Source organism: Clupea harengus, chromosome 1 (genome assembly GCF_900700415.2).
Source record: "Clupea harengus chromosome 1, Ch_v2.0.2, whole genome shotgun sequence".
Taxonomy (NCBI): domain Eukaryota; kingdom Metazoa; phylum Chordata; class Actinopteri; order Clupeiformes; family Clupeidae; genus Clupea; species Clupea harengus.
Window position 1 is genome coordinate 13,627,428 of NC_045152.1, and position 27,500 is coordinate 13,654,927.

The following is a 27,500-nucleotide window of genomic DNA, read 5'->3' on the forward strand; positions in this document are numbered from 1 at the left end:
TTTGCTTTTGACACGAAATTAGAAACGCAAACCCATTTTGACCGTTCTGTTGTATTCTAGTCATGTTTTTTTTTTTTTTTTTAACAAAAAAGCAAAAAAAGCATCAATGCTTACCATATAACACACAGAAGAAGATACTTGGATACCCTAGATTAACGATTCCCATGATGACCTCTGAGACAGCGCATGGACAGACAGAGAGGGAGTGAATGAAAGTGCTGCTTTGGTGACTGTTTGGGTCATAGACCAGAAGACAGGAAGACAGAGCGAGAGAGGAGAGAGAGGAGGAGACAGAGAAAGAGGGAGAGAGAAAGGAGGAGACAGAGGGAGAGAGAGAAAGGAGGAGACAGAGGGAGAGGGAGAGAGGAGGAGACAGAGAGAGGGAGAGAGGAGGAGACAGAGGGAGAGAGAGAGAGGAGGAGACAGAGTGAGAGAGAGAGAGGAGGAGAGAGGGAGAGGGAGAGAGAGAAAGGAGGAGACAGAGGGAGAGAGAGAGAGGAGACAGAGGGAGAGAGAGAAAGGAGGAGACAGAGGGAGAGGGAGAGAGAGAAAGGAGGAGACAGAGGGAGAGAGAGAGAGGAGGAGACAGAGGGAGAGAGAGAGAGGAGGAGACAGAGGGAGAGGGAGAGAGAGAAAGGAGGAGACAGAGGGAGAGAGAGAGAGAGGAGGAGACAGACAGAGAGGGAGTGAATGAAAGTGCTGCTTTGGTGACTGTTTGGGTCATAGACCAGAAGACAGGAAGACAGAGCGAGAGAGGGTGGGGGGAGACGGAAAGGAAGAGAGCAGAGAATTGTTAATGACGGTCACAAAATAAAGACAGTTTTTATTACTTTTTAATAATCACTAAAGCCAGCAACTTAAACACAGATAATTGAATGGGGTTTTCTATTCTCCCAAAAATAACAGAGTTGTTTTATCATATTGAATTGTCTATTTCTATTCAGTTTTACATCGCCCCATGAACAGTGACCATCGCCTTAAAGCCATCAAATAACTAATGGTGACAAAGGCCGACACAAACTACACACTGCAAAGATTACAGCCGACGACGAAACTGCCATGTATGCTTTGCGCTCGCGTGAGAGGGTATGACTTTACATGACCTTGGTATAAACCATGACCATGATATCTCCACCCAGCCTACATCAAGCAGATGGGTTCCCCATTATGTGCCGTGGTTCTGCTTAAGGTTCCTTCCTGACTAACAGAGAGTTTTTCCTTTCATTTCCTTCCTGCCATTATGCGTACACTAAAGGGGTCCAGGCTCTGGGCTCTGGGCTCTGGGCTCTGGAAAGTTCAAGGGCCTTGAGACACTTGTATTGTTATGCCGCTATATAAATACAATTGAATTGAATTGAATTGAATATATCTTTAGGTAAATCAGGTGAAGTTATCTCTAATGATTTATCTCATGCCTCTCTGGGTAAGTCAGGTGAAGTCAACTCTAATGATTTATCTCATGCGTCTCTGGGTAAGTCAGGTAAAGTCAACTCTCATGCTGCTCTCATCTGGTATCAGTGAAAACAAAATGCACCTCAGCTCACTTTTTGGTGTCATATCAAAGGGTGTGCACACTTGTGTACATATGACATTTACATTTTGATTTTTAAAAACTGGGCTATTTTGTTGTAAAAAATGAACTCGATCTATTGTAGAATATGTATGTTACGTGTGACGACCCGCCTCTTTTGGGTTGCTGGGCGGTCTGTTTGTCTGTCTGTGTGTTTGTGTTACAGGTGCCCAGCAGGTGTGTCGGCTCGTCAGTTATTGGGAACACCTGGGACCGGTGTTCCCAGTGCTATAAGAGCACGTCCCACTGATTCATTGGGAGATTCCGACGGAGATTCTGACAGAGCTTCAGACAGAGATTCGGACAGAGATTTGGAGAGAGAGAGAGAGAGAGAGAGAGAGAGAGAGAGAGAGAGAGAGAAAGAGAGAGAGAGAGAGAGAGAGAGAGAGAGAGAGAGAGAAAGAAAGAAAGAGAAAGGGAGAGAGAGAGAGACAAGGGAAACTTTGCTCCCTACGCTCTGCTCGTGCCATGCTCATCTTTGCGTACTTTTCACAATACAACACTCCACTTACTGACCTAGCATGCAGGCATACACGCTAACGCTTACTGATTCACTGACTGCCACACCTCACCGTAGCTTGGACTGTTTGTGTCCGGGCTAATTGTAATAAATCCTTAGTGTTTTGGCTTTTAAACTATGTGAACGTCTGTTATTTGGCATGTCTGTGAGCCGGACATGACATGCGTAAAAAAAACAGTTGCTGGATGGATGTGTGGTTATGGCTGTGAATGTAACACAATCATGATACTTAACACCCACTTTTGGTTCAGGCTCAGGCCTCGTTTACACGGAGCCTGGATTGCCTGAACCCGGATTCATTTTTGACACGGATCCTCTTTTTTTATCGCGTTTACAGAGAGCTGTGTCAAGAGAAATTTGCGTCTACATGAACCCAGCGGATCGGATTGAATCCGCTGTAGTACATCTCCCAGGCCTGTTGGTGGCGCTTTAACGGTGCTACAGACAACTGAAGAAAACAGAGAAGAAGACAGGAGCATGCGTATAAAGTGACAGAAGACAGTAGTCCAGATCCATCTAGTAACTATCGCTATCGCTATTGTTGTGTGACGCGACACCATCTGATTCATCTTTATTATAGACCGTTTTGAAACTTCCGTCTATAATAAAAATCTTTTCACGTCAGATTTGCTCATATAGGCTATTGCTGACACTTTTAAAAACCGGTTTTGTAAAATGTGTCTGATGCAAATAGATTAAACAGTGATAGATTAAAGTGTGGCTTGTTAATGTCATCCCTTTCCTAACAACATCGATTTAGATAGATAGATAGATAAACTTGTATTAATCCCATTAGGGAAATTCACGTGCAGCAAGGTAATAGGAAGACATTTTTTTTTTTTTTTTTGAAGCTGGAGAGCTGCTAAAACAGGCTGCCACACTCGCTGCACCATGGCAACCCATTCAGTTATTAAATAATGTCCAACTGGCTAAGTAAGACCACGTAAAACTATCCACATGTAGGTAGAGCAGCACACTATCCCAATACAAACAACTAAGCACAGTAGAAAAATGTAAGTCACGAAAAAGGCGCCACGTCATATACATTTAGTTTATGTTGTTGCTGTTATGAAGTGACGCAGTGGGGTTAATAAGAGTTCAGCCTGAGGTTGCGAGGCGATCACGTGGGGCAATGACATCATCAGATTAGAAAGGGTGGCGGATCGGCGTGCAGACAAACACCAATCCGCGGACAGATTCGAATCTACACACTTTGGACCCTCGATTCGAAAGAGTGCGGATTCAGTGTGCGGATCCGCCTTGTTCGTGTAGACGAAAGATCGATCCGGAGACATTTCTCTCCGGATTCAGGCAAACTAGACTCCGTGTAAACAACGCCTCAGCTTCCACTTCCATTGTACTCAACCCCACATGGATGCAACACACACACACACACACACACACACACACACAGACACACACACACACACACACACACACAGATGGTGTGTTGCTGATAATGTGACTTTTTGGTGTGATATTTCCAGCTATACATGCAGCCACATATGACATTAGCTTACTTACTTACTCGCATGCACACGCACACACACACACACCCCCTACACACACACTTCTAAAGTGTTTGCTCAAACACTGCCAGATGTTGTTGTTTCAAGACAAATGTTCTCTAAGAGAGACGGGCACTCTGTGTGCACTCAGATATAACACCTCAACAACCCCACCCCCACCCCACTCACACACACACACACACACCCTCTCACCCACTCACACACACACACACACACACACACACACCCTCTCCCCAAACCACACTCTCACACACACAGAGACAGTTCATTGTATAAGTAAGAGTTTTGATGCTGTGTGAGCATTCTTAACTCCCATACACAGATGTACAGACACACACACACTCTCTCTCTCTCACACACTCACACACACACCGTCTCTCACCACACTCACACACACACACACAGACAGTTAATTGTGTAAGTGAGAGTTTCGATGCTGTGTGAGCATTCTTCCCTCCCATACATAGATGTACAGACACACACACACACACTCTCTCTCTCTCACACACACACATACACACACACACACACACACACACACACACACAAATACACACACACGGGATTGTGACACATTTGTGTTGTGACCTTTGCTCATTTGTGACGTGACTCTCTCTCTCACACACACACTCTCTCTCTCTCTCTCTTACACACACACACACTCTCTCTCTCTCACACACACACACAGACACACACACGGGATTGTGACATATCAAAATTTGTGGTGTGACCTTTGCTAGGCAACCCGTTGCCTGAAAGACCAAAGGTGGGACCACACTATGGGAAACCCATACATGCAAACACACACACACACTCACAGACATGCAAACACACACACACACACTCACAGACATGCACACACACACACCTCGCAGAAACACATTTGCATTTACACACATATCCACCCACAAATACACACACACACTCACAGACATGCACACACACACAGGCTTACACACCTAACACACACACACACACACACACACACACACACACACACCCCAGCCGGGAAATAGACACACTCGCACACATGACACAAATGTTAAAGGTCATTACAGAGTGTATATAGTGCCTTTGCAGTCCATATATGCATTGCACAAGATGGAACTTAAATATAATGTAATGAAATATGAGGTATAATTCACACACACACACACACACACACACACACACACACACACACAGGATTGTGACACATCAACATTTGTGATGTGACCTTTGCTAGGCAACCCTTGCCATTAGGCCAAGGTACCCTGTGGGGTCGCTCAAAGGTCAAGGTCTGCTCTGAGAGGCACTGTTCAGGATTGGGTTTCTGATGGCAGGTCAGCCATGTTGTCACATGCATCTATCTGTCTTTCCATCCGTCTGTCTGTGATGCCTAAAAGATCTTCCAGTAATTTCCTTTTAAATACAAATGTTTTGTTTACGGGCTAAAAGACATCTTAGAATGACTTATTAAGTCACCGCTTTCCTTTTGAGCAGACCCATCTTTAGCAGCATGCACGGTCTAAACGGCAGAATATGGCATTCACAGCTTAGGAGGAGAGTGGCAGTAGCCACTTAAGAATTTCCGAGTAAAACCCCTCTATCCCAAGAGAAAAAAATTGTATTTGAAATATCTATTATCTTTTGTGTTGGCAATCTCTCTCTCCCTCTGGCTCTGTCTATCTATCTATCTATCTATCTATTAATCTATATATTTATAATCCACACGGCTTTTTGCAGTTCTTTCTGTGTGATTTTAATTATTAAACCGTTTTTCCCCGACAGCACTATCCCGGGCGCTCTTAAAGAGTTTTTTTTTTTTTTTTTTTTTTGCCGCTGCCGCCCTTCTCGGGTTGCGGGGATGTGTCTAAGAATAGCGCCGCGGCTGAAATGTGAGGGGTCACAATGCCGGATAAATAGACTGATCCGACGAGCAGGGGTTGTCGCGGACTTAAACCGGAACCTCTCTTACTCTCTTCTCTTCCCCCGCGGATCTCCACAAACACTGAGGTAACTACTCCACTCTTTATTGCCTGAAGACAAAAGCGTGTAAGGATTAGGCTGTGCATTTATTTATTATTGTATTATTTATTCACGCTGAAATTCCGCCGTTAGAGGCTATGTTGATGTATGCAATTTGTTGTGCGTGAGGTGACATTGCTTTGTCATAGTAAGCTTCTGGAGAAGTTGACAGTGCAATTGCTGCTGCATGCTAGTTACTCCTTAGGATGTGCAAGTTTACTACAGGGCTGATTTGAACAAATATAGTGAAATGGTCAGTCTATGTATAAATGCTTCAAATTCAATTAATGTTGCCCTAAAGCTGTTGTGCTCGTCAGCTGCCATGTGAGGGAGATGGCTTTGGTCATTAGGGTTCATGAATAGCTTCATTCTCATGCTTTCTCAGCCAGGCTGGGGCAGCTCAGACATCTTGTAAGCAGGGCTCATTGGTCCCCAGTGCACAATTGGAAAGATGTGCTGCGATACACCATGGGCAGTGAGAGGATGGCGGTCTGAGACATACTTCACATACTCACACTCACTCATAGCCATGCTCACCTCGAGAAGGTTATTCATACAAGAACTTCCTCTCTGAGACAGCACTGTGACTGTGTGTGTGTGTGTAAGGGCTTATTTTTAACTCAGATTCACTCCTCCATACTGTGCCTCTGTCTACCCAAGGACAAAATGCCTCCGGAAACCAAGTGAAGGTCACACCACCATCGGGGATGTTAGCATCTCTGGGCGTGTCATTCGGACATTACACAGACAGGAGCAAGCACAGAGAGAAAAGCATTGATTAGGAACTCTGGGGACTTAGAATGGTACTATAGGGACTAAGAATGGAACTCTGTTGACTTAGAATGGAACTATAGGGACTTAGAATGGAACTCTGGTGAGCCAATCAAACAACTTCAGTTCTGTGAGCCGGTAAAAATGGGTGAAGGATCCCTCCCAAGGAAGATGTTCATTTAATATATATATATAACCTATATATATATATATACGTATGGAACCCTAAAGAGACTCAGTGTACTCAGTGTTTAGTATTTACACACCTCCAAGCACCTTATCCAGAAAAAAACATTCATACATTTAATGAAGTGCATACATTTAATGAACATTCATACATTTAACAAGACACATAACAGGAGACTTTTGGTGTGCTTTACGACTCTTGGAGTATTGTTGGAGCTAGTCTTGGCCTGGAGTGGGAGTGGACGTGCAGAAAGGCTTGCTGTAGTGGGCTGGGAGACGGGGGGGGGGGTTACCAGACCAGCAGCTGCTGTGGAGAAAGAGCGAGAGAGAGAGAGAGAGAGAGAGAGATACTATGTATATTTAGAGTGACCTATTGGGGAAGCAAGAGAGCTGAGCTGGAGGAGAGAGAGAGAAGGAGAGAGAGAGGGATCGGTACAGTAAAGGGCAAGGATAACAGGGTCCGCTGAACAAGGAAAGGTCACGAGCATGCCAACCATTGCTATGGGTTCAAGCATAGATTACATGGGGAGGGAGAGAGAGAGGGAGAAGAGAGAGAGAGAGAGAGAGAGACTGAAAATGAGAGAGAGAAAGGAAGGGACAGAGGGAGGGGGAGAGAATGAGAGACTGAGAATAAGAGAGAGAGACACACAGCTAGTGACGCCTCACTCACTCACTCTCTATATTAAGTCCCCCACACAGTGTGGAAAAAGACACACACTCGTTTTTTTTTCCATTAACGCTTTTTCTTTACTGGGCATGTAGCTCTCTAAGCCCCGCCCCCCGCCCCACACATAGCCCCGCCCTAGAGCCCACTGTCTCTGGGCCTCGTGGGGCACGTAGCACGACGGCGCAGGAATGCTAACTGAAGTGAAACTGTTATTTTAAGAGAAAAGAGAAGTGAGAACTCGTTCCCTCTCTCTCTCTCTTTTCTTTTTCCATCTATATTATCTCCTTTCCTTCTTTCCTCTCTACACGCCAACGTCTCTACCTATTTCACTGTCTTTATCTTCCTCACTCTCCATCTCTATTTCTCTCCCTTTCTTTCTTTCTTTCTTTCTTTCTCTTCTCTCACTGCCTTTCTCTCCCTCGCTCTGTTTTCTTCTCATTTTGCACATTGTTACAAATTGATCTTGTAAAGTCTTGTTATGTGTTTTTAAGACTGTTAAAAAAGGAGTTTTGAAAATTCTAATTCAAATTTTCTCTCCCTTCCTGTCTGTCTCTCTCTTCTTCTCTCCCCCTTCTCTCTTTTTCTCTTTTGCTGTATGCCTGTCTCTTTCTTATCCTCTCCTCTCTTTCACCCATCTCTTCTCTCCCTCTTCTCCTCTTCTCTCTCTCTCCCTCTTCTCCCTCTTTTCCTCGGTCCTCTCTCTCTCTCTCTCTCTCCCGCTCAGTCACCATGCCTCACTCATTTCCTTTCCTCACTCCTGAGCAGAAGAAGGAGCTCTCTGACATTGCTCACAAGATTGTTGCTCCTGGAAAGGGCATCCTCGCTGCTGACGAGTCTACAGGTGCACACACACACACGCACTCACACACACACACACACACACACACACACACACACACATACACATAATCATTGTTTCTGTCACATACAAATACACACGCACACAAACCATCATTGTTTCTGTCACATACAAACATACACACATACACACACACACACACATCTCACACATCAAACCAAGTAGCCCCCTAAGCCATGGAATTTCGTGTGACCACCACTTCCCCTGTGGTATCAGTAATGCCTGTCACTCTTACGCAACCTCAGAAAGGGAGAGTTCATGTTCCCCTTTCACCCAGTCTAAACTACTCTTTGTCCCCTCTTTCACTGGCCATCTCTCCCCTCTCTCTCTGTCTCTCTCTCTCTCTCTGTCTCTCTCTCTGTCTCCCTCGCCCTGATTGGCTGGTGTAGGCAGCGTTGCTAAGCGCTTCCAGAGCATCAACACAGAGAACACTGAGGAGAACAGGAGACTGTACCGTCAGCTCCTCTTCACCGCTGACAAGGAGGTTGATAACTGCATCGGCGGCGTCATCCTCTTCCACGAGACCCTCTACCAGAAGGCCGACAGCGGCAAGACCTTCGCCCAGGTCATCAAGGAAAGGTGTGGAGCAAGTTTGACTTTTTCTAACGCCACAGTGCACTGTACTGTAGTGTTTTATCTCAAACTTTCAAAGCACTGTGGTCGTTCTTATTTCTTACTGCTGTGAGAGCTGCTCAGGAATATTATATATTATTCAGAAATAATATCTCATGCTAACAGCATGTAGCTTTTGAGGGTAATCCTGTCTCCTCGCTCTACCTGAGGGATTCTGTTGAGCTACTTTATGATCACATCTGGCGGCTAATGTCCCTGATTGTGTCTTGATTTTTCTCACTGATTTGAGTACGAAACAGTGATTTGACCTGGGGAGTGATGTTTCATATTAAAGCGGTCCATGACACGGCTGCCTGAGTCTAAGAGTGTGTGTCTCTCTCCTTCCTCCTCACAGGGGCTGGGTCGTGGGCATCAAGGTTGACAAAGGTGTGGTTCCTCTGGCCGGAACCAATGGAGAGACCACCACCCAGGGTGAGTGACATGCTAGACTCCGCCTCCACTGACCCTAGAGAGGCGGGAAGGGGTCTAGACTCCGCCACCACTGACCCTACAGAGGCAGGAAGGGATCTAATTCAGGGTCAGACTTCAAAGACTGTGCAAGGGCCTTAAGTTCAATTACGTTTGCAACATCTGATGTTTGTGACTGAGGAACAACAAGGGAAGATAAATCAAGTACAGCAGAGATACACATCCCTAGTAAAATTCCCTAGTTCTGTTATACTGAATGCTGTGCCTCTTGTCTTATCCAATCACCTGACTTGACTTCACCCACAAACCCCCCAGGCCTAGGCGGCCTGTATGGATGGATGGCTTTGATGTCGTAATGACTTTTATTATTGTTGTGGTTGTTGTGGCGTGCCAGGTCTGGACGGACTGTACGAGCGTATGGCTCAGTACAAGAAGGACGGCTGTGACTTTGCCAAGTGGCGCTGCGTGCTGAAGATCACCCCCACCACCCCCTCTTCCCTCGCCATCAAGGAGAACGCCAACGTGCTCGCCCGCTACGCCAGCATCTGCCAGATGGTGAGAGGCACACACACACACACACACCAAGATAGAGAGACACACACATACACACACACACCAAGATAGAGAGACACACACACACCAAGATAGAGAGACACACACACACACCAAGATAGAGAGACACACACACACACCAAGATAGAGAGAGACACACACACACCAAGATAGACCCACACACACAGACACACACCAAGATAGAGGCACACACACACACACGCACACCAAGATAGAGAGACACACACACACACACCAAGATAGAGAGACACACACACACCAAGATAGAGAGACACACACACACACCAAGATAGAGAGAGACACACACACACCAAGATAGACACACACACACAGACACACACCAAGATAGAGGCACACACACAAACCAAGATAGAGAGAGACACACACACACACCAAGATAGACACACACACACACACACACCAAGATAGAGACACACACACACACACCAAGATAGAGAGAGAGACACACACACACAGACACACACCAAGATAGAGGCACACACACACACACGCACACCAAGATAGAGAGACACACACACACACACACCAAGATAGAGAGACACACACACACCAAGATAGAGAGACACACACACACACCAAGATAGAGAGACACACACACACACCAAGATAGAGAGAGACACACACACACCAAGATAGACACACACACACAGACACACACCAAGATAGAGGCACACACACAAACCAAGATAGAGAGAGACACACACACACACCAAGATAGAGAGAGACACACACACACACCAAGATAGACACACACACACACACACACCAAGATAGAGACACACACACACACACCAAGATAGAGAGAGACACACACACACAACCAACATAAAAAGGCATACATACACACACATACCGAGGTAAAGAGAGAGAGACACACACAACCAAGATAAAAAGGCATACACACATACCAAGATAAAGAGAGAGACACCCACACAACCAAGATAAAAAGGCATTCACACACACACACACACACACTCCTAATGTGCCTGTGTCTTGTCATCCCCAGCATGGTATCGTGCCCATTGTTGAGCCAGAGATCCTGCCTGACGGTGACCATGATCTGAAGAAGACCCAGTACGTCACAGAGAAGGTATGTGAAGGAAAACACACACACACACACACACACACACACACACAGACATGTTAGGGGGTGACATGTGCAGCTCAATAGCCCTTTAAGCAAGGCCTTTAACCAAGTAAGATCAAGGAATTTTCCTCATTCAAAAAGGAGAATAAACTTTATTTAAGGATTGTTAGATAGAGATTTATAGAATATTTGGTGCCTAATAGTCTACATGTTATGCAAAAGTAGGGCGTTCTGTGAACTGCTCTTTCTAAATGCCTACGAAAGGATACTCCATTCTAAATGCCTACGAAAGGATACTCCATTCTTTATGAAGGTTCAAAAGCAGCGCATCTCTTATCTCGGCTCAGGTCTTGGCTGCTGTGTAGAGGTTCATTCTTGAAAACCCTCCTCACTCCTGAGGTCCTGGCTGCTGTGTAGAATGTAACTCATGTAACCCCCCGTCTCGTTCCTAGGTCCTGGCAGCCATGTATAAGGCTCTGTCCGACCATCACGTGTACCTGGAGGGCACTCTGCTCAAGCCCAACATGGTCACCGCTGGACACTCCTGCTCCCACAAGTATACCAACCAGGAGATCGCCATGTCAACAGTCACAGCCCTCCGCCGCACTGTTCCCCCCGCAGTCCCAGGTACACACACACACACACACACACACGTATTGTGTGCACACCCATGTATTTATTTATTTATTTATTTATTTTCCCCATCACTTCCCCTGCCTCTCCTTTTTGTCTTTCGCTCATCTATCTCCTCATCATCTCTCTCCCTCCCTCCCTCTCTCTCTTCACTCTTCTCCTCCCTCTCTCTCTCTCTCTCTCTCTCTTCACTCTTCTCCTCCCTCTCTTTCTCTCTCACTCTCTTTTCACTCTTCTCATCCCTCTCTCTCTCTCTCTCTCACTCTCTCTTCACTCTTCTCCTCCCTCTCTCTCTCTCTCTCACACTCTCTCTTCACTCTTCTCCTCCCTCCCTCTCTATCTCTCTCTCTCTCTCTTCACTCTTCTCCTCCCTCTCTCTCTCTCTCTCACTCACTCTCTCTTCACTCTTCTCCTCCCTCACTCTCTCTCTTCACTCTTCTCCTCCCTCTCTCTCTCCCTCTCTCTCTCCCCTTGTGTCTCTCTATCAGGCATCACCTTCCTGTCCGGCGGTCAGAGTGAGGAGGAGGCTTCCATCAACCTGAACGCCATGAACATGTGTCCCCTGAAGAGGCCGTGGGCCATCACCTTCTCCTACGGCCGCGCCCTGCAGGCCTCAGCCCTTAAGGCCTGGAGTGGAAAGAAGGAGAACAGCAAGGCCTGCCAGGATGAGTTCATCAAGAGAGCCCATGTGAGTACACACACACACACACACACACACACACACACATACATACTGCACTCAAATCACTAACACGCTTCCCACACACAAAAATCACTACATATAAATGGTCACACACACTACATACACAAACCACTACTACACACTAAAACTGCTGCTAAATACATTGCTACACATACACACAGACACACACACAAACAGCAACACACACACACACACACACACAAACTGCTTCTGCTGTGTTTTCTTACTGTGGTGTCACCCTCCCTAGGCCAACAGCAAGGCTTCCACTGGCAAGTACGTGTCCGCGGGTGCGGGTGCTGCCACTGACGAGTCTCTGTTTGTGGCCAACCATGCTTACTAAAGCGTGCCCCCCTCACCCCATCCCCTGCAACAAAGACCGCACGCCAGAGGGTTCCAGATGTGTGTGAAAGAATCGTCGTCCCCTATGTGGCAAGTCACGGCCCTCTTGCCTTGCCAGGAGAGCGAGAGAGAACAGCAGAAGACTTTCCTTCGGAAGCGTCTTTCTCTGAGAAGATTTCGCTTACATCTGCCTCCATTCCCAGCACCAGGAGCTCCTAAGCACTTGATGCCCAGAGTTTTCCTTCCTTCCTCAACTTTCCTTCCTTTTTGTTTTTACAGGAGTGTACTTCTTCTGTGGTCTGTGAACACATTAAAGTACTTTTCTTCCACTGTATCTTTTCTCCGTGTCTTGTGTTCTGCAAGTTACAACAGGTGACATCATATCCACTTCCTACAGTCATAGATAAAAATATTGGCACCCCTGCTCTTCTGTCAGATAATGCACCACTTCTACCAGAAAATTGTTGCAATTACAAATGCTTTGGTATTCACATGTTTATTTATCTTGTTTGCATTGGAACCACACAAGAAAGCAGAGAAAAAAGGCCAAATCTGACATGATTCCACACAGAACTCCGAAAATGGACTGGACAAAATTATTGGCACCCTCAACTTAATATTTGGTAGCACACCCTTTGGAAAAAAATACTGAAATCAATCACTTCCTGTAACCATGAATGAGTATCTTACACCTCCCTTCTGGAATTTTGGACCACTCTGTTTTTGCCAACTGCTCCAGGTCTCTCACATTTAAAGGGTGCCTTCTCCCGACTGCTGTTTTGAGATCGCGCCACAGGTGATCTATGGGATTTAGGTCTGGACTCATTGCTGGCCACTTCAGAACTGTCCAGGGCTTTGTCTTTAACCATTTCTGTGTGCTTTTTGAAGTGTGCTTTGGTTCATTGTCCTGCTGGAAGACCCATGACCTCTGACGGAGACCCAGCTTTCTGACACTGGGCCCTACATTGCGCCCCAAAATGATTTGGTAGTCTAAAGATTTCATGATGCCATGCTGGGTCTCCTACCATAGCGTCCCATTTCACTTATAATCACTCCTAAGGGTAATATGGCTGATAGTCACTCCTAAGGCGTAATATGATAATCACTCCTAAGGGGAATATGGCTGATAATCACTCCTAAGGGTAATATGTAGGAAGTAAAGGAGAGGAGTTGCAGTTTGAGGCACACTGGGTAACATTTTAAATATTCATAACTGTCTGTCAATATCAGCCAATGACTGTGAAAAGCATGGACAGCATAAGCTCATTTCAAAAGTGAAGCAACCGAAAGGAACTAAATGGAGGAGATTAAACCAAAAATGGGTCGGTTCTGAGCGGACTGGACAGATGTTCTGTTTGCCACACATGCCCTTGGTGTAAAAAGCCCTTACTGCAGAGAATTTGAACGTATGGCAGCAACTGGCCTCATTTCTTCGTAATTGAAGGACATGACCCCATGATGACCTCATGATGACCCCATGCTGTGTATGATTTTCACAGTTACTTGTTTGCTCAGACAACCAGGAGCTAAGGATCTTTTTCCAGTCAGCTGTCAGGCCAGGAGCTATGAATCTTTTGCCGAGTCAGCTGTCAGGTCAGGAGCTAAGAATCTTTTGCTGAGTCAGCCCTCAGACCAGGAGCTAAGAATATTTTGCTGAGTCAGCCCTCAGGCCAGGAGCTAAGAATCTTTTACTGAGTCAGCTGTCAGGCCAGGAGCTATGAAACGTTTGCCGAGTCAGCTGTCAGGCCAGGAGCTAAGAATCTTTTGCTGATTCAGCCGTCAGGCCAGGAGCTACGAATCTTTTGCTGAGTCAGCCGTCAGGCCAGGAGCTAAGAAGTCACTTTCCTGCTTATTGTCGGCATCTGCGTGCTATATGTGTCCCTATGTGAGTGAGCAGCGTTTGTAGATATGATCGCAATGCTAATGACTTCATCACTTCCCTTAGTGTCACCGGCTTATTCCCAGCACCCCTCCACTGTTTCTCAACCGTCTTGCTTCTCTCTTCTTCTCTTCCTTTAGTGTCACCGGCTTATTCCCAGCACCCCTCCACTGCTTCTCAACGTCTCGCTTCTCTCTTCTTCTCTTATTCCCAGCACCCCTCCACTGCTTCTCAACCGTCTCTTATTCCCAGCACCCCTCCACTGCTTCTCAACCGTCTCGCTTCTCTCTTCTTCTCTTATTCCCAGCACCCCTCCACTGCTTCTCAACCGTCTCGTTTCCCAGCACCCCTCCACTGCTTCTCAACCGCCTCGCTTCTCTCTTCTTCTCTTCCTTTAGTGTCACCGGCTTATTCCCAGCACCCCTCCACTGCTTCTCAACCGCCTCGCTTCTCTCTTCTTCTCTTCCTTTAGTGTCACCGGCTTATTCCCAACACCCCTCCACTGCTTCTCAACCGTCTCGCTTCTCTCTTCTTCTCTTATTCCCAGCACTCCTCCACTGTTTCTCAACCGCCTCGCTTCTCTCTTCTTCTCTTATTCCCAGCACCCCTCCACTGCTTCTCAACGTCTCGCTTCTCTCTTCTTCTCTTATTCCCAGCACCCCTCCACTGCTTCTCAACCGTCTCTTATTCCCAGCACCCCTCCACTGCTTCTCAACCGTCTCGCTTCTCTCTTCTTCTCTTATTCCCAGCACCCCTCCACTGCTTCTCAACCGTCTCGTTTCCCAGCACCCCTCCACTGCTTCTCAACCGCCTCGCTTCTCTCTTTTTCTCTTCCTTTAGTGTCACCGGCTTATTCCCAGCACCCCTCCACTGCTTCTCAACCGCCTCGCTTCTCTCTTCTTCTCTTCCTTTAGTGTCACCGGCTTATTCCCAACACCCCTCCACTGCTTCTCAACCGTCTCGCTTCTCTCTTCTTCTCTTATTCCCAGCACTCCTCCACTGTTTCTCAACCGCCTCGCTTCTCTCTTCTTCTCTTATTCCCAGCACCCCTCCACTGTCTCTCAACCGTCTCGCTTCTCTCTTCTCCTCTTTTGTTTTTCACATTTTATCATCATTCAGTGCCGACACGCAACAATGCAGAAATCCTTTAATGGGAGTGTAACACGCAACAATGCAGAAATCCTTTAATGGGAGTATAACACAGAACAAATTGTAATCAGTTGTATAACCAGGCAGTGTCTTACACACACTCAGGGATAAAGGGTTCCCCTGCCTCTTGGAACTCTAGGTTCTAGGTCTGTGGGTTAGATTTACAGGTGAGGCAGGAGAGAGAGAGAGAGGGAGGGCTGTGATTTAGAGAGAGTCTGTGTTGGACTGTGTGAGGTAGAGGCAAGGTGAGGCAGATAGAGAGAGAGAGAGGGCTGGGAGGCAGAGGGAGTCAGTGGGGGACAGTGAACCAGAGTCCAGGCAGGAGGGCCAGAGAGAGGAGGCCGAGGGCCGCTGAGGAGGTGGCCGCTGAGGAGGTGGCCGCTGAGGAGGTGGCCGGCGTGGTCGGGGTGCTGTTACACTGGAAACTGCTGTCACTATCGTTGCCCGAGGCGTTGAAGGTGACAAACCCGACACTCGCCCCGCCCAAGTTGTCTGTGATCCACGACTGGAACTCTGAGACGCGTGCAAAGACTTCTGGGAAGCGTCCAGTGGCACAGGGAACCCCATAGCTGGAGAGGCCGGCTTGGATCCACTGGGCACCCTGTTTGCACTGCAGGGGTCCCCCAGAGTCCCCCTAAACACACACACACACGCCCACACACACACACACACACACACACACACACACACACACACACACACACACACACACAATTACTATACATACGTAATAGTATATCCTAAGAGAGGAGTTGACCCAGTGGATCTGCGTACCTGACATACACCCTTGCCTGAGGAACCGGCGCATATCATCTGCGATGTGATGACAGCACCCGACGCCGGGACGTACTGGCAAGCGCACTGCCTGCTCCCTACAACGGGGACCTCCACCTCCTGGAGGGTCTGTGGCGCAGGGAGCGACTCTGAAAACACAGACCAAGAGAGACAAAGCAGGTAAAGCTCTTTCTTCCCCCTCGCCGTCTCACTACTAAACAGCTAACCCACTGTAGCATATATATTTATATATTTATCCCTGCACTTCTCGCACTCTCCACTTCTTTTTTGCACTACTGTTTCACAGCTACTGTATATAGCCATTCCGCCTTGTATATACTTTCTTAAACTTCTTAGACCGTTGCACTGTTGCACTGTTTGTTTTGTATTGTATTGTGTTGTAATGTATATTTTGTGTAAGCACACTGAGAGTCACTTTCCTTGTTTGTGCAAACTTACTTGGCCAATAAAACCTGATTCTGAGACTGATTCTGATTCTGATTCTGATTATCTTATCAAAAGGATTTTCCCAATTAGAATCGGGAGCAAAATTGCATTATACGATTGTGCAATTGCATGCACACGACACATCAAAACATAGGATGGTATTTACACGGCACATCAAAACATAGGATGGTATATACACGACACATCCTCACATAGGACGGTATATACACGACACATCCTAACATAGGATCGTATATACACGACACATCCTAACATAGGATCGTATATACACAACACATCCTAACATAGTATCGTATATACACAACACATCCTAACATAGGATCGTATATACACGACACATCCTAACATAGGATGGTATATACACGACACATCCTAACATAGTATCGTATATACACAACACATCCTAACATAGGATCGTATATACACGACACATCCTAACATATGATCGTATATACACGACACATCCAAACATAGGATGGTAGGCGAGCATTTAAGTATTGTAGAACAGCTTAGTGAGTATACAGTGTGCTTGTAAGGTTAGTGAGTATACAGTGTGCTCGTAAGGTTAGTGAGTACAGAGTGTGCTCGTAAGGTTAGTGAGTATACAGTGTGCTCGTAATGATGATGATTTTGGGGTCTAATCAGTAAGATAGACAACACTGGATGGGACAAGCAGCCCATGCAGTCCATGCATGCGGAATTCTGTAGAGATATTGTGAAGGTTCAAAGGAAAACACCCACCCAATAAACCAAATTATGAAACAAAGGAAGAACAACTATTTGGAACACATGGGGAAATCAAACCAATGCCCCCAACACACATTAGAATGCTATTTGGCACTAAAAAGAGATTATGACTTGGTGGAGTTTCTATTCACTGTCAAAGACAAAAAGCAAAGACAGGTCCTGACCAAGTCCTGGCCATGTGACCAGTGTTACCATAGAGACAGATCCTGACCAAGCCCAGGCCATGTGACCAGTGTTACCATAGAGACAGGTCCTGACCAAGCCCAGGCCATGTGACCAGTGTGGCCATAGAGACAGACCGATACACCAGAGCATGGCTTCCTAAAGAGCAACACATCTGAGGTCAATGTAGGAGTGGTGAGGTTGAGACAAGGGTATGTATGTGTGTGTGTGAGTGTGAGTGTGTGTGTGTGTGTGTGTGTGTGTGTGTGTGTGTGTGTGTGTGTGTGTGTGTGTGTGTGTGTGTGTGTGTGTGTGTGTGTGTGTGTGTGTGGGTGTGTGTGGGAGATAGACAGAGAGTATGTGTGTGTGTGAGTGTGTGAGTGTGTGTGTGTGTGTGTGAGTATGTATGTGTGTGTGTGTGTGAGTGTGTGTGTGTGTGTGTGTGTGTGTTTGTGTGTGTGTGTGTGTGTGTGTGTGTGTGTGAGAGAGAGAGAGAGAGAGAGAGAGTGTGTGTGTGTGAGAGAGTGAGAGAGAGAGAGAGAGTGTGTGTGTGGGTGTGTGTGAGAGAGAGAGAGTGTGTGTGTGTGTGTGTGTGTGTGTGAGAGAGAGAGAGAGAGAGTGTGTGTGTGTGTGTGTGTGTGTGTGTGAGAGAGAGAGAGAGAGAGTGTGTGTGTGTGTGTGTGTGTGTGTGTGTGTGAGAGAGAGAGAGAGAGAGAGAGAGAGAGTGTGTGTGTGTGTGTGTGGGCGTGTGTGGGAGATAGACAGAGAGTGTGTGTGTGTGTGTCTGTGTGAAAGAGAGAGAGAGAGTGTGTGTGTGTGTGTGTGTGAGAGAGAGAGAGAGAGAGAGAGAGGGAGAGCTGAGAGAGTGTGTGTGTTAGAAAGAGAGAGAGTGTGTGCGTGGATGTACATCTGACTTTTCATATTACTGCCTATTCTTTTTTCCTCAATGTTCCGTTACAAATTAATTTGTGTTGTTTTATTTACAAATTAATGTGTTTGTTTGTTTTATTGTCCTTTGTGCTTTGTCATGCGACTTTGAATTCAGAGAGAGATTTTCTTTCTCAGAAACTCTGTCTCTTCTTTCATTTTCACAGAAGAACTATGAACTTCTGTCCCAAACGGAACTTCTGTCCCAAACGGAACTGTTCATATCCAAGTCAACGTCTGGCTGAGCTTTTACCTCGTCGTGGGACTGAAATATCTGTCATGTTTGAGGTTTAGTGTAGTGAGCAGTCGTAGTCGTACCGTCTCTGCCGACGTTACCCCAACCGGTGGCCATGCAGGCGGTGGCACTGTGGAAGGCGCTGGTGCCGGTGGCCAGGCAGACGGGCCGGATGTAGTTGGTGAAGGTGACAGTGGAGCCGAGCTCCATGAGCGCGATGTCGTTGTTGAAGAGCGTGTTGTTGTAGTTGGGGTGCGTGGTGATCCTCGTCACGGACACGCTCGCCTCGTTGGGGTTGCTGCCCGACTGCACCTCACGGCCCAGGTAGACCGTCCAGCTGCTCAACTGACGACTGATGGGGAGGGAGAGACAGAAGTGACGGCTCATCCCATAGAAACACCAGATCAGCGCCAACTCGATCGAATCTTTAGAACATGATTACCTTCAGTTATGGGCTGTTACAGACCGATCATTTAGAATCATTAGAACATGATTACCTTCAGTTACAGTTATGTGCTGTTAATGACCAATAATTTAGAACCATTAGAACATGATTACCTTCGGTTACTGTATGTGCTGTTACAGACCAATCATTTAGAACCATTAGAACATGATTACTTTCGGTTATGTGCTGTTACAGACCAATCATTTAGAATCATTAGAACATGATTACCTTCGGAATCGGTTATGTGCTGTTACAGACCAATCATTTAGAACTATTAGAACATGATTACCTTCGGAATCGGTTATGTGCTGTTACAGACCAATCATTTAGAACCATTAGAACATGATTACTTTCGGTTATGTGCTGTTACAGACCAATCATTTAGAACCATTAGAACATGATTACCTTCAGTTATGGGCTGTTACAGACTAATAATTTAGACAAGTTCCCAAACAGTTAGTCCCAAGTGAAACACAAGAAAAGCATGAATGTAGTATACAGTTTTTCTCGATTGATTACATTCAAAAACTGGAACTTATGGCACAATGACCACAACCTGTAACTCATGTGCCAACTCCCTAAACCAATTCTGCTAAACTATAAGCACAATTATGTGCTTTAGACACAGATTTCAATTGTTAACCGCACTTTCTTCAACTCACAACACACAATTATCTGCTTTAGACACAAATTTCAATTGTTAACCACACTTTCTTCAAAACACTAAACACCATCCTCTCTACTTTGCACACTTCACCAATGCCAAAACCTCCTTGTGTTCAGACAGAACACACTGCTATTAAATTGGCAAAACTTCCATTTCCAAGGCTGTTGTGCAATTTGAAATCAAAGCTTTAGCAATATGATGGCCACAGGTTAGCTCCTGGTTTGGAGAACAATTGATGGCAACATTGAAGTGAGAGGTGATCAGAAAGGCAGAGGAGTGAGAGTAAGAGGAGGAGGAGGAGGAGGAAGAGGATGAAGAGAAAGAGCAAGAAGGAGAGCCATTATCTCTGATGAGATTCTGGCCACTGTGGTCAACCCTGTGGTCAACCATGGTTTGACCATGCAGGAGGCTGGCCAGAGGGTTCAACCAAATATAAGCCGCTTCTCAGTTGCATCCATTCTCTGGACATTCAGAAGAGGGAATAGGTAAGAAACACTACTATGACAGGAAAACACTAGTTTGAATGCCTTATCAGGAGCATAGTATTCTTGTATTTTCCATTGTACTGTATCTGTAAAATTACGTAAACAAATACAAAGTGCAACCATTAATGACCAAGACTAATTCCTAAACATCAATACAGTGAGCCTAGCCACAGTGGACTGTGTTCTAAGGCGGAACACCTTGAGAATAAAGCAGGTGTACAGGGTGCCTTTTGTCAGAAACTCCGACAGTCAAACAGTTATGCTATGACTATGTGCAAGTAAGTCATATACATTTCCACAACTGATTGCGTCCTATCAGCACTGACACATTACTGTACTGCATTGCAATCCAATCCAATGTTACAGTTTTTCTCGATTGCTTACACACATGAAGCATGCCTCGTTTTCTCAAAACTCTAAACACCAATCCCTAAACCACACACAAAATGCAACAACATTCACAACACTGTGTAGGTCTATTTCTGATAGCACATTGTCAATATTGTCTTGAGCTAGAACAGGATGCAGTAGTTTTTTGTCCTTTTTTATTTGACATTTTTCTTTCTTTTTTTTGTTGACTGTACTGGCCTATATCCTATTGTTTGTTCTGTGCAAATCATTTACACATTCATTTGTGTTTGCTGTGATGTATAGGCTACAGCACTTTTGGAAAAAATAAAGAAATATTTTAGTTGTTACTGTATATTTTTGTGTTGTTTTATATTTGCGTAAAAACATTATACAGTTATATTTTACTACAGGAGTAAGCGTATAGTAACATAATGTTCCTGATAAGGCCTTCATACTGGTGTTTTCCCATTTCATAGTAGTGTTTTCCATTGAGCACATCAGTGTTCAATCGATGCTTAGAATGTCTACTCATATAATGGGCTGTGTTTGTCATTAGAAAACAAAGTACCCTTTTGAGGTGACATAACACTGTTTTGAAAGCAAAGTTGCCTTTTGCAGGATGTATAAAGGGTTGTGCATTTTGTGTGAGTGGTTTTGGGATTTGTGTTTAGAGTTTTGAGGAAACGAGGCATGCTTTCAAAAAATGTGTGTTAGCAATCGAGAAAAACTATAATATAAAAATGACATAGGCTTGGAAAAAGGGGACAACTGTGAATATATGAAAAAATATCATGCCCAGTATTGCTAGTGTGCACCGGCTTTTCTCTGCAGTGCTGGATTAATGCTGATTTATTTAGGGGAGGCCATCACTTTATGACCACAGAAGTTGAAGGGCAAACATGCGGCCCCATGCTGCCCTTGTTTTAAAACAGATCAAGATAGTCTGTGCCTTTAATATCTAGTGGTGAGACTTGATTAAACCAGCAAAGGTTCTTGCAGCATTGGCCATTCAGATATTTCGCCAACAACTTGTGCTTTACCACAAGAGGGCGCTGTGGTATAATCTAGTGATTTAAAGTGTTAGTTAGTGAGCACACTGGATAGAATCTCACCTGACTTAGCAGTGGTGGTTATTGAGCACACTGGATAGACTCTCACCTGAGTATGCAGTGGGCTGCGGTGAGGACCCACTGGCTATTGAGGAGGCTGCCACCACAGATGTGTCTCCCATTCAGGTGAAGACTGGCTTGCCACGGCCAGCTGCCCGAAGGAGCGTCCGTACCCCCCACGATCCGGGCGTCCGTACCCCCCACCATCCGGTTATTCAGGGGGGCTAGCCCACACTCTGATGGGAACAACACATTCATCTATCCATTGACTGACTGAATGAATGAATTACTGCTATACTGATTCATTCATGTATTCATTCATGTTTTCATTCTTTCACGTGAACTGCCATTGCACACAGTTCTGGAGTGTTATGTACAGAAACGTTGGTAGGAGCACTCAGCCGAGGAGGTTCCAGAGCAGCTCTACATGTTCTGTCCCGCTGACCACATCAATAAAACTGTGCTGTTATTTTGTGATAATGCACCCCCTTTCATGTTGAGTAACTTAACTTTGGCTATTACTGATCAAAGTGAAAATTGAGGATGGATTTTAGTAAAATGAATTTACAAAGCACACCTTTAATCTTTAAGCCCATATCATTTTTTTTTACAATATATTTTCACAATACAATGTGGGATTATGTTATCATGAAATAACAAAACAGCTGTGATGTCTGAAGGCAAGTTATGGCAGCCTAATAATACCTTACAGACTACTTTATAAAGTGGACAGAACTAACTATTGAATACGTGCTGAGCAATGACTTATTAACAAGATTATATCATTATCATTTGATCAATTATCATTAGCATGTTACTTCTGCCCTGCCCTTCTACCAACAAACAGAAGACCAAGCCACTGCCACAGAAAACACCCCGGTTGGTCCTCAAGGAGCCACATCTTCTGCGCCACAGGTGTGTGCTATCGGTCTAAAAGTAGACAGGTGGAGTATGGGCGGGAAAGATGATGTCCCTCACCGCTTGTCACCTGAGCCTGGACATCTGCAAGGCAAAGGAAACAGAGAGGTTACTGTGGCAGGACCCCACCTACACACACACACACACACACACACACAAACATATACACACAGGAAACAGAGAGGTTACTCTGGCAGGACCCCAGAAGATTGGCATTAAAGTTCAATCATGAAGCAGACAATACTTTAATCTCTGAGTATGTGAGAGAGGCTTTCTTTATGTCTCTCCTTCCCTCTAATCTTGTTCCCTTTCTACATCTACAACTCCTAGTTACATGTAGATGGCAAATGTTACATCCAGGACGCTGCGCTCGTCTAGTGAGCGTCGTTTGGCACTGCCGTCTGTGCAAGCACGGCAATCGAGACTATTCTCATTTGTAGTTCCACGTTGGTGGAACGAACTGCCTAGTACTACCAGAGCAGGGGCGTCCCTCTCTACCTTCAATACGTTTTTGAAGACCCAACTCTTCAGAGAGCGCCTCCCTTCCTAACTGGCACCTTGACTAGTGCTTACAGTTTTTCTCGATTGCTAACACAAATTTTTTTAAAGCATGCCTCGTTTCCTCAAAACTCTAAACACAAATCCCAAAACCACTCACACAAAATGCAAAACCCTTTATATATCCTGCAAAAGGCAACTTTGCTTTCAAAACAGTGTTATGTCACCTCAAAAGGGTACTTTGTTTTCTAATGACAAACACAGCCCATTATATGAGTAGACATTCTAAGCATCGATTGAACACTGATGTGCTCAATGGAAAACACTACTATGAAATGGGGAAACACCAGTATGAAGGCCTTATCAGGAACATTATGTTACTATACGCTTACTCCTGTAGTAAAATATAACTGTATAATGTTTTTACGCAAATATAAAACAACACACAAATATACAGTAACAACTAAAATATTTCTTTATTTTTTCCAAAAGTGCTGTAGCCTATACATCACAGCAAACACAAATGAATGTGTAAATGATTTGCACAGAACAAACAATAGGATATAGGCCAGTACAGTCAACAAAAAAAAGAAAGAAAAATGTAAAATAAAAAAGGACAAAAAACTACTGGATCCTGTTCTAGCTCAAGACAATATTGACAATGTGCTATCAGAAATAGACCTACACAGTGTTGTGAATGTTGTTGCATTTTGTGTAAGTGGTTTAGGGATTTGTGTTTAGAGTTTTGAGAAAACGAGGCATGCTTCATGTGTGTAAGCAATCGAGAAAAACTGTAACATTGGATTGGATTGCAATACAGTACAGTAATGTGTCAGTGCTGATAGGACGCAATCAGTTGTGGAAATGTATATGACTTACTTGCACATAGTCATAGCATAACTGTTTGACTGTCGGAGTTTCTGACAAAAGGCACCCTGTACACCTGCTTTATTCTCAAGGTGTTCCGCCTTAGAACACAGTCCACTGTGGCTAGGCTCACTGTATTGATGTTTAGGAATTAGTCTTGGTCATCAATGGTTGCACTTTGTATTTGTTTACGTAATTTTACAGATACAGTACAATGGAAAATACAAGAATACTATGCTCCTGATAAGGCATTCAAACTAGTGTTTTCCTGTCATAGTAGTGTTTCTTACCTATTCCCTCTTCTGAATGTCCAGAGAATGAATGCAACTGAGAAGCGGCTTATATTTGGTTGAACCCTCTGGCCAGCCTCCTGCATGGTCAAACCATGGTTGACCACAGGGTTGACCACAGTGGCCCGAATCTCATCAGAGATAATGGCTCTCCTTCTTGCTCTTTCTCTTCATCCTCTTCCTCCTCCTCCTCCTCTTACTCTCACTCCTCTGCCTTTCTGATCACCTCTCACTTCAATGTTGTCATCAATTGTTCTCCAAACCAGGAGCTAACCTGTGGCCATCATATTGCTAAAGCTTTGATTTCAAATTGCACAACAGCCTTTGAAATGGAAGTTTTGCCAATTGAATAGCAGTGTGTTCTGTCTGAACACAAGGAGGTTTTGGCATTGGTGAAGTGTGCAAAGTAGAGAGGATGGTGTTTAGTGTTTTGAAGAAAGTGTGGTTAACAATTGAAATTTGTGTCTAAAGCAGATAATTGTGTGTTGTGTTTTGAAGAAAGTGCGGTTAACAATTGAAATCTGTGTCTAAAGCACATAATTGTGCTTATAGTTTAGCAGAATTGGTTTAGGGAGTTGGCACATGAGTTACAGGTTGTGGTCATCGTGCCATAAGTTCCAGTTTTTGAATGTAATCAATCAAGAAAAACTGTAACTGGCACTTCAGCAGTTACATTCCTGCACTTCTTTTTCCTTTCTAGATCATTTTTCTATTTCTTATGTAAAGTAGTATTTATTGTTACACCAGGTTTTTTACTGCTCTTAGCTTGACTGTTCTCTCCCTTGTACGTCGCTTTGGACAAAAGTGTCTGCTAAATGTAAAATGTAAATGTAAATGTAGTTGTGTGGTATGTTAGCTGTTTCTATCCAAAAACAACTTACAGTACAGTACAGATACACGTTTTCATCAGTAGATGAAACCCATGACCTCAGCTCCTAGCTCTGCACGCACACACACACACACACACACACACACACACACACACACACACACACACACACACACACACACACACAAACACACACACACAGACACACACACAAACACACACACACACAAACACACACACACACACACACACACACACACTCACACACACACACCTTAGCTCCTGGATCATAAGCACTAGAATCCCCCAGACATGTAAATCCCTCAGAGGCCAAAGAGCTTGTGCTCAGTGATGAAAAGACACCAGCTCATAGAAGCAACAGGTGAGCAGTCGTCAAACCTAGCGCCTGAAGGCACCAAACAACAGGTCCGGCACAATGGCATTCCACCGGTTTAATAATGAACAATGGCATTCCACCGGTTTGAAGATGAAGCTCACTAGGTGGAGTGCAGTACACATTAACGCATTTGTGTTTTTTCTTGCTGCATTGAGGGTGGTCACACAGGCGTCCTGATACATTTGAGGTCTTATGCATTTGCGCACACAGTTTCAAGGATAGGAAAAGTTTAATCACACTGTACTGCCATCAGGGTTGTGTTCAGTGTCAAGTGAGTAATTTCTGATACTTATACAAGGTGCTGATTATGACGCATGCCTACTGTTGCATGTTAATTACCCCAAGCCGAAACTAGAATTGCAAGTCCATCTTGTATCAGTACTGTACAGAGATACATGATAAATAAACCCCATTAACTAACTACATTACTGTAACTAACTACTAAACATGCAAGGCTACTACCTCTTGAACTGGGATAATAATATAGTTTTGAGATAAAAGTGTAAAAATATTTTTAAAAATGTCTTTGCATCTTGAATCTTTGTTGTAACTTTTTGCTGTGCACAGACAGTGAAATATGCATAAGTTCTATTAACAGAGAAACAAGATGCAAGAAAGAAAATACTATTCTAAAGAAAAAGTCATACATGACCTGACACAGAAAATAATGCTGTCATGTTCATTAGTAAGGGGATATTTTTTATAATAGGAAGCACTAAGTGAAAAAGTAAAGTATGGCATCATATCTTGAAAGTAATTTCCCCAACATCATTGACACGTAATGTGTAAACATGTACACCTCGAGTACCTTTGACCTACATTTAATCCTGATAACGTTTTATTGATAAGACTCCAAAGATTAATATGTGCTCTTTAATTGAACACTATTCATATGACCCACAGGGGAGAGTACTAGTGACTGTTCAACAACCACACATTGGCCTGATCAACAACCACACATTGGCCTGATCAAAAACAACACATTGGCTTGATCAACGACCACACATTGGCCTGATCAACAACCACACATTGGCCTGATCAACAACAACACATTGGCTTGATCAACGACCACACATTGGCCTGATCAACAACAACACATTGGCCTGATAAACAACCACACATTGGCCTGATCAACAACAACACATTGGCCTGATCAACAACAACACATTGGCCTGATCAACAACAACACATTGGCCTGATCAACAACCACACATTGGCCTTATCAACAACAACACATTGACCTGATCAACAACCACACATTGGCCTGATCAACAACCACACATTGGCCTGATAAACAACCACACATTGGCCTGATAACCACACATTGGCCTGATCAACAACAACACATTGGCCTGATAAACAACCACACATTGGCCTGATTTCTGTCAAAGTCCTGTGCAGTAATATTGAGGATACTGAGGTATCAATGTCAATTACACCATTTTCCCCAGAAAAATATAGAGTTGAAGCTTGACAATTCCCAGCCTTTAAAGCTGCTGCACATCCGTGGACAAACAACTCTCTAATGCTTGATTTGACAACACATCTGTGGACAAACAACTCTCTAATGCTTGATTTGACAACACATCCGTGGACAAACAACTCTCTAATGCTTGATTTGACAACACATCCGTGGACAAACAACTATCTAATGCTTGATTTGACAACAAGGTTTGGAGAATGTTCCATCAATGGCTGCATCTCTGTTTAAGGGAACAATTCAATTCCAATCTGTGTCTTCATCGAATATGCTGTAAGTCATAACTCCTTAACAATATGTTTTAAAATTTGATAACA

General features: G+C 44.7%; 3 protein-coding genes across 3 annotated transcripts in view; 1 reads left to right on the forward strand and 2 right to left on the reverse strand.

Moving 5' to 3' along the window:
* LOC105909093 (integrin alpha-X-like) overlaps positions 1–258 on the reverse strand; it is a 31,841-nt gene extending 31,583 nt beyond the window's left edge. Inside the window, exon 1 of the mRNA XM_031568100.2 lies at positions 115–258. Within this exon, the coding sequence (XP_031423960.1) occupies positions 115–166 (52 nt within the window). The 5' untranslated portion in view covers positions 167–258. The remainder of the gene's footprint in view (positions 1–114) is intronic.
* Positions 259–5,478: 5,220 nt separating this feature from the next.
* On the forward strand, positions 5,479–12,840 carry aldoab (aldolase a, fructose-bisphosphate, b). Its single transcript, XM_012837701.3, has 9 exons — positions 5,479–5,614; positions 7,975–8,091; positions 8,499–8,688; positions 9,077–9,153; positions 9,545–9,705; positions 10,751–10,834; positions 11,284–11,458; positions 11,953–12,152; positions 12,415–12,840. Exons 2-9 carry the CDS (start codon positions 7,980–7,982, stop codon positions 12,505–12,507), a joined length of 1,092 nt encoding a protein of 363 aa, XP_012693155.2. The 5' UTR covers positions 5,479–5,614; positions 7,975–7,979; the 3' UTR covers positions 12,508–12,840.
* A 2,983-nt stretch (positions 12,841–15,823) lies between these two features.
* zgc:123217 (uncharacterized protein LOC641414 homolog) lies at positions 15,824–23,022 on the reverse strand. Its single transcript, XM_012837684.3, has 4 exons — positions 21,954–23,022; positions 18,931–19,199; positions 16,309–16,457; positions 15,824–16,168 (listed from the first exon to the last, which is right to left on the reverse strand). Exons 1-4 carry the CDS (start codon positions 22,160–22,162, stop codon positions 15,824–15,826), a joined length of 972 nt encoding a protein of 323 aa, XP_012693138.2. The 5' UTR covers positions 22,163–23,022.
* Positions 23,023–27,500: the final 4,478 nt, after the last annotated feature.

Coding starts and splice junctions, on each gene's coding strand:
- aldoab (XM_012837701.3), top strand. CDS start 7,980: ATGCCTCACTCATTTCCTTTCCTCACTCCTGAGCAGAAGAAGGAGCTC. Junction 9,154..9,544: donor TGGAGAGACCACCACCCAGG/GTGAGTGACATG, acceptor GTGGCGTGCCAG/GTCTGGACGGACTGTACGAG. Junction 12,153..12,414: donor AGTTCATCAAGAGAGCCCAT/GTGAGTACACAC, acceptor CACCCTCCCTAG/GCCAACAGCAAGGCTTCCAC.
- zgc:123217 (XM_012837684.3), bottom strand. CDS start 22,162: ATGAATGTGTTGTTCCCATCAGAGTGTGGGCTAGCCCCCCTGAATAAC. Junction 19,200..21,953: donor GCAGCCCACTGCATACTCAG/GTGAGAGTCTAT, acceptor CCTCCCCATCAG/TCGTCAGTTGAGCAGCTGGA. Junction 16,169..16,308: donor CAGGCAAGGGTGTATGTCAG/GTACGCAGATCC, acceptor GTGTGTGTTTAG/GGGGACTCTGGGGGACCCCT.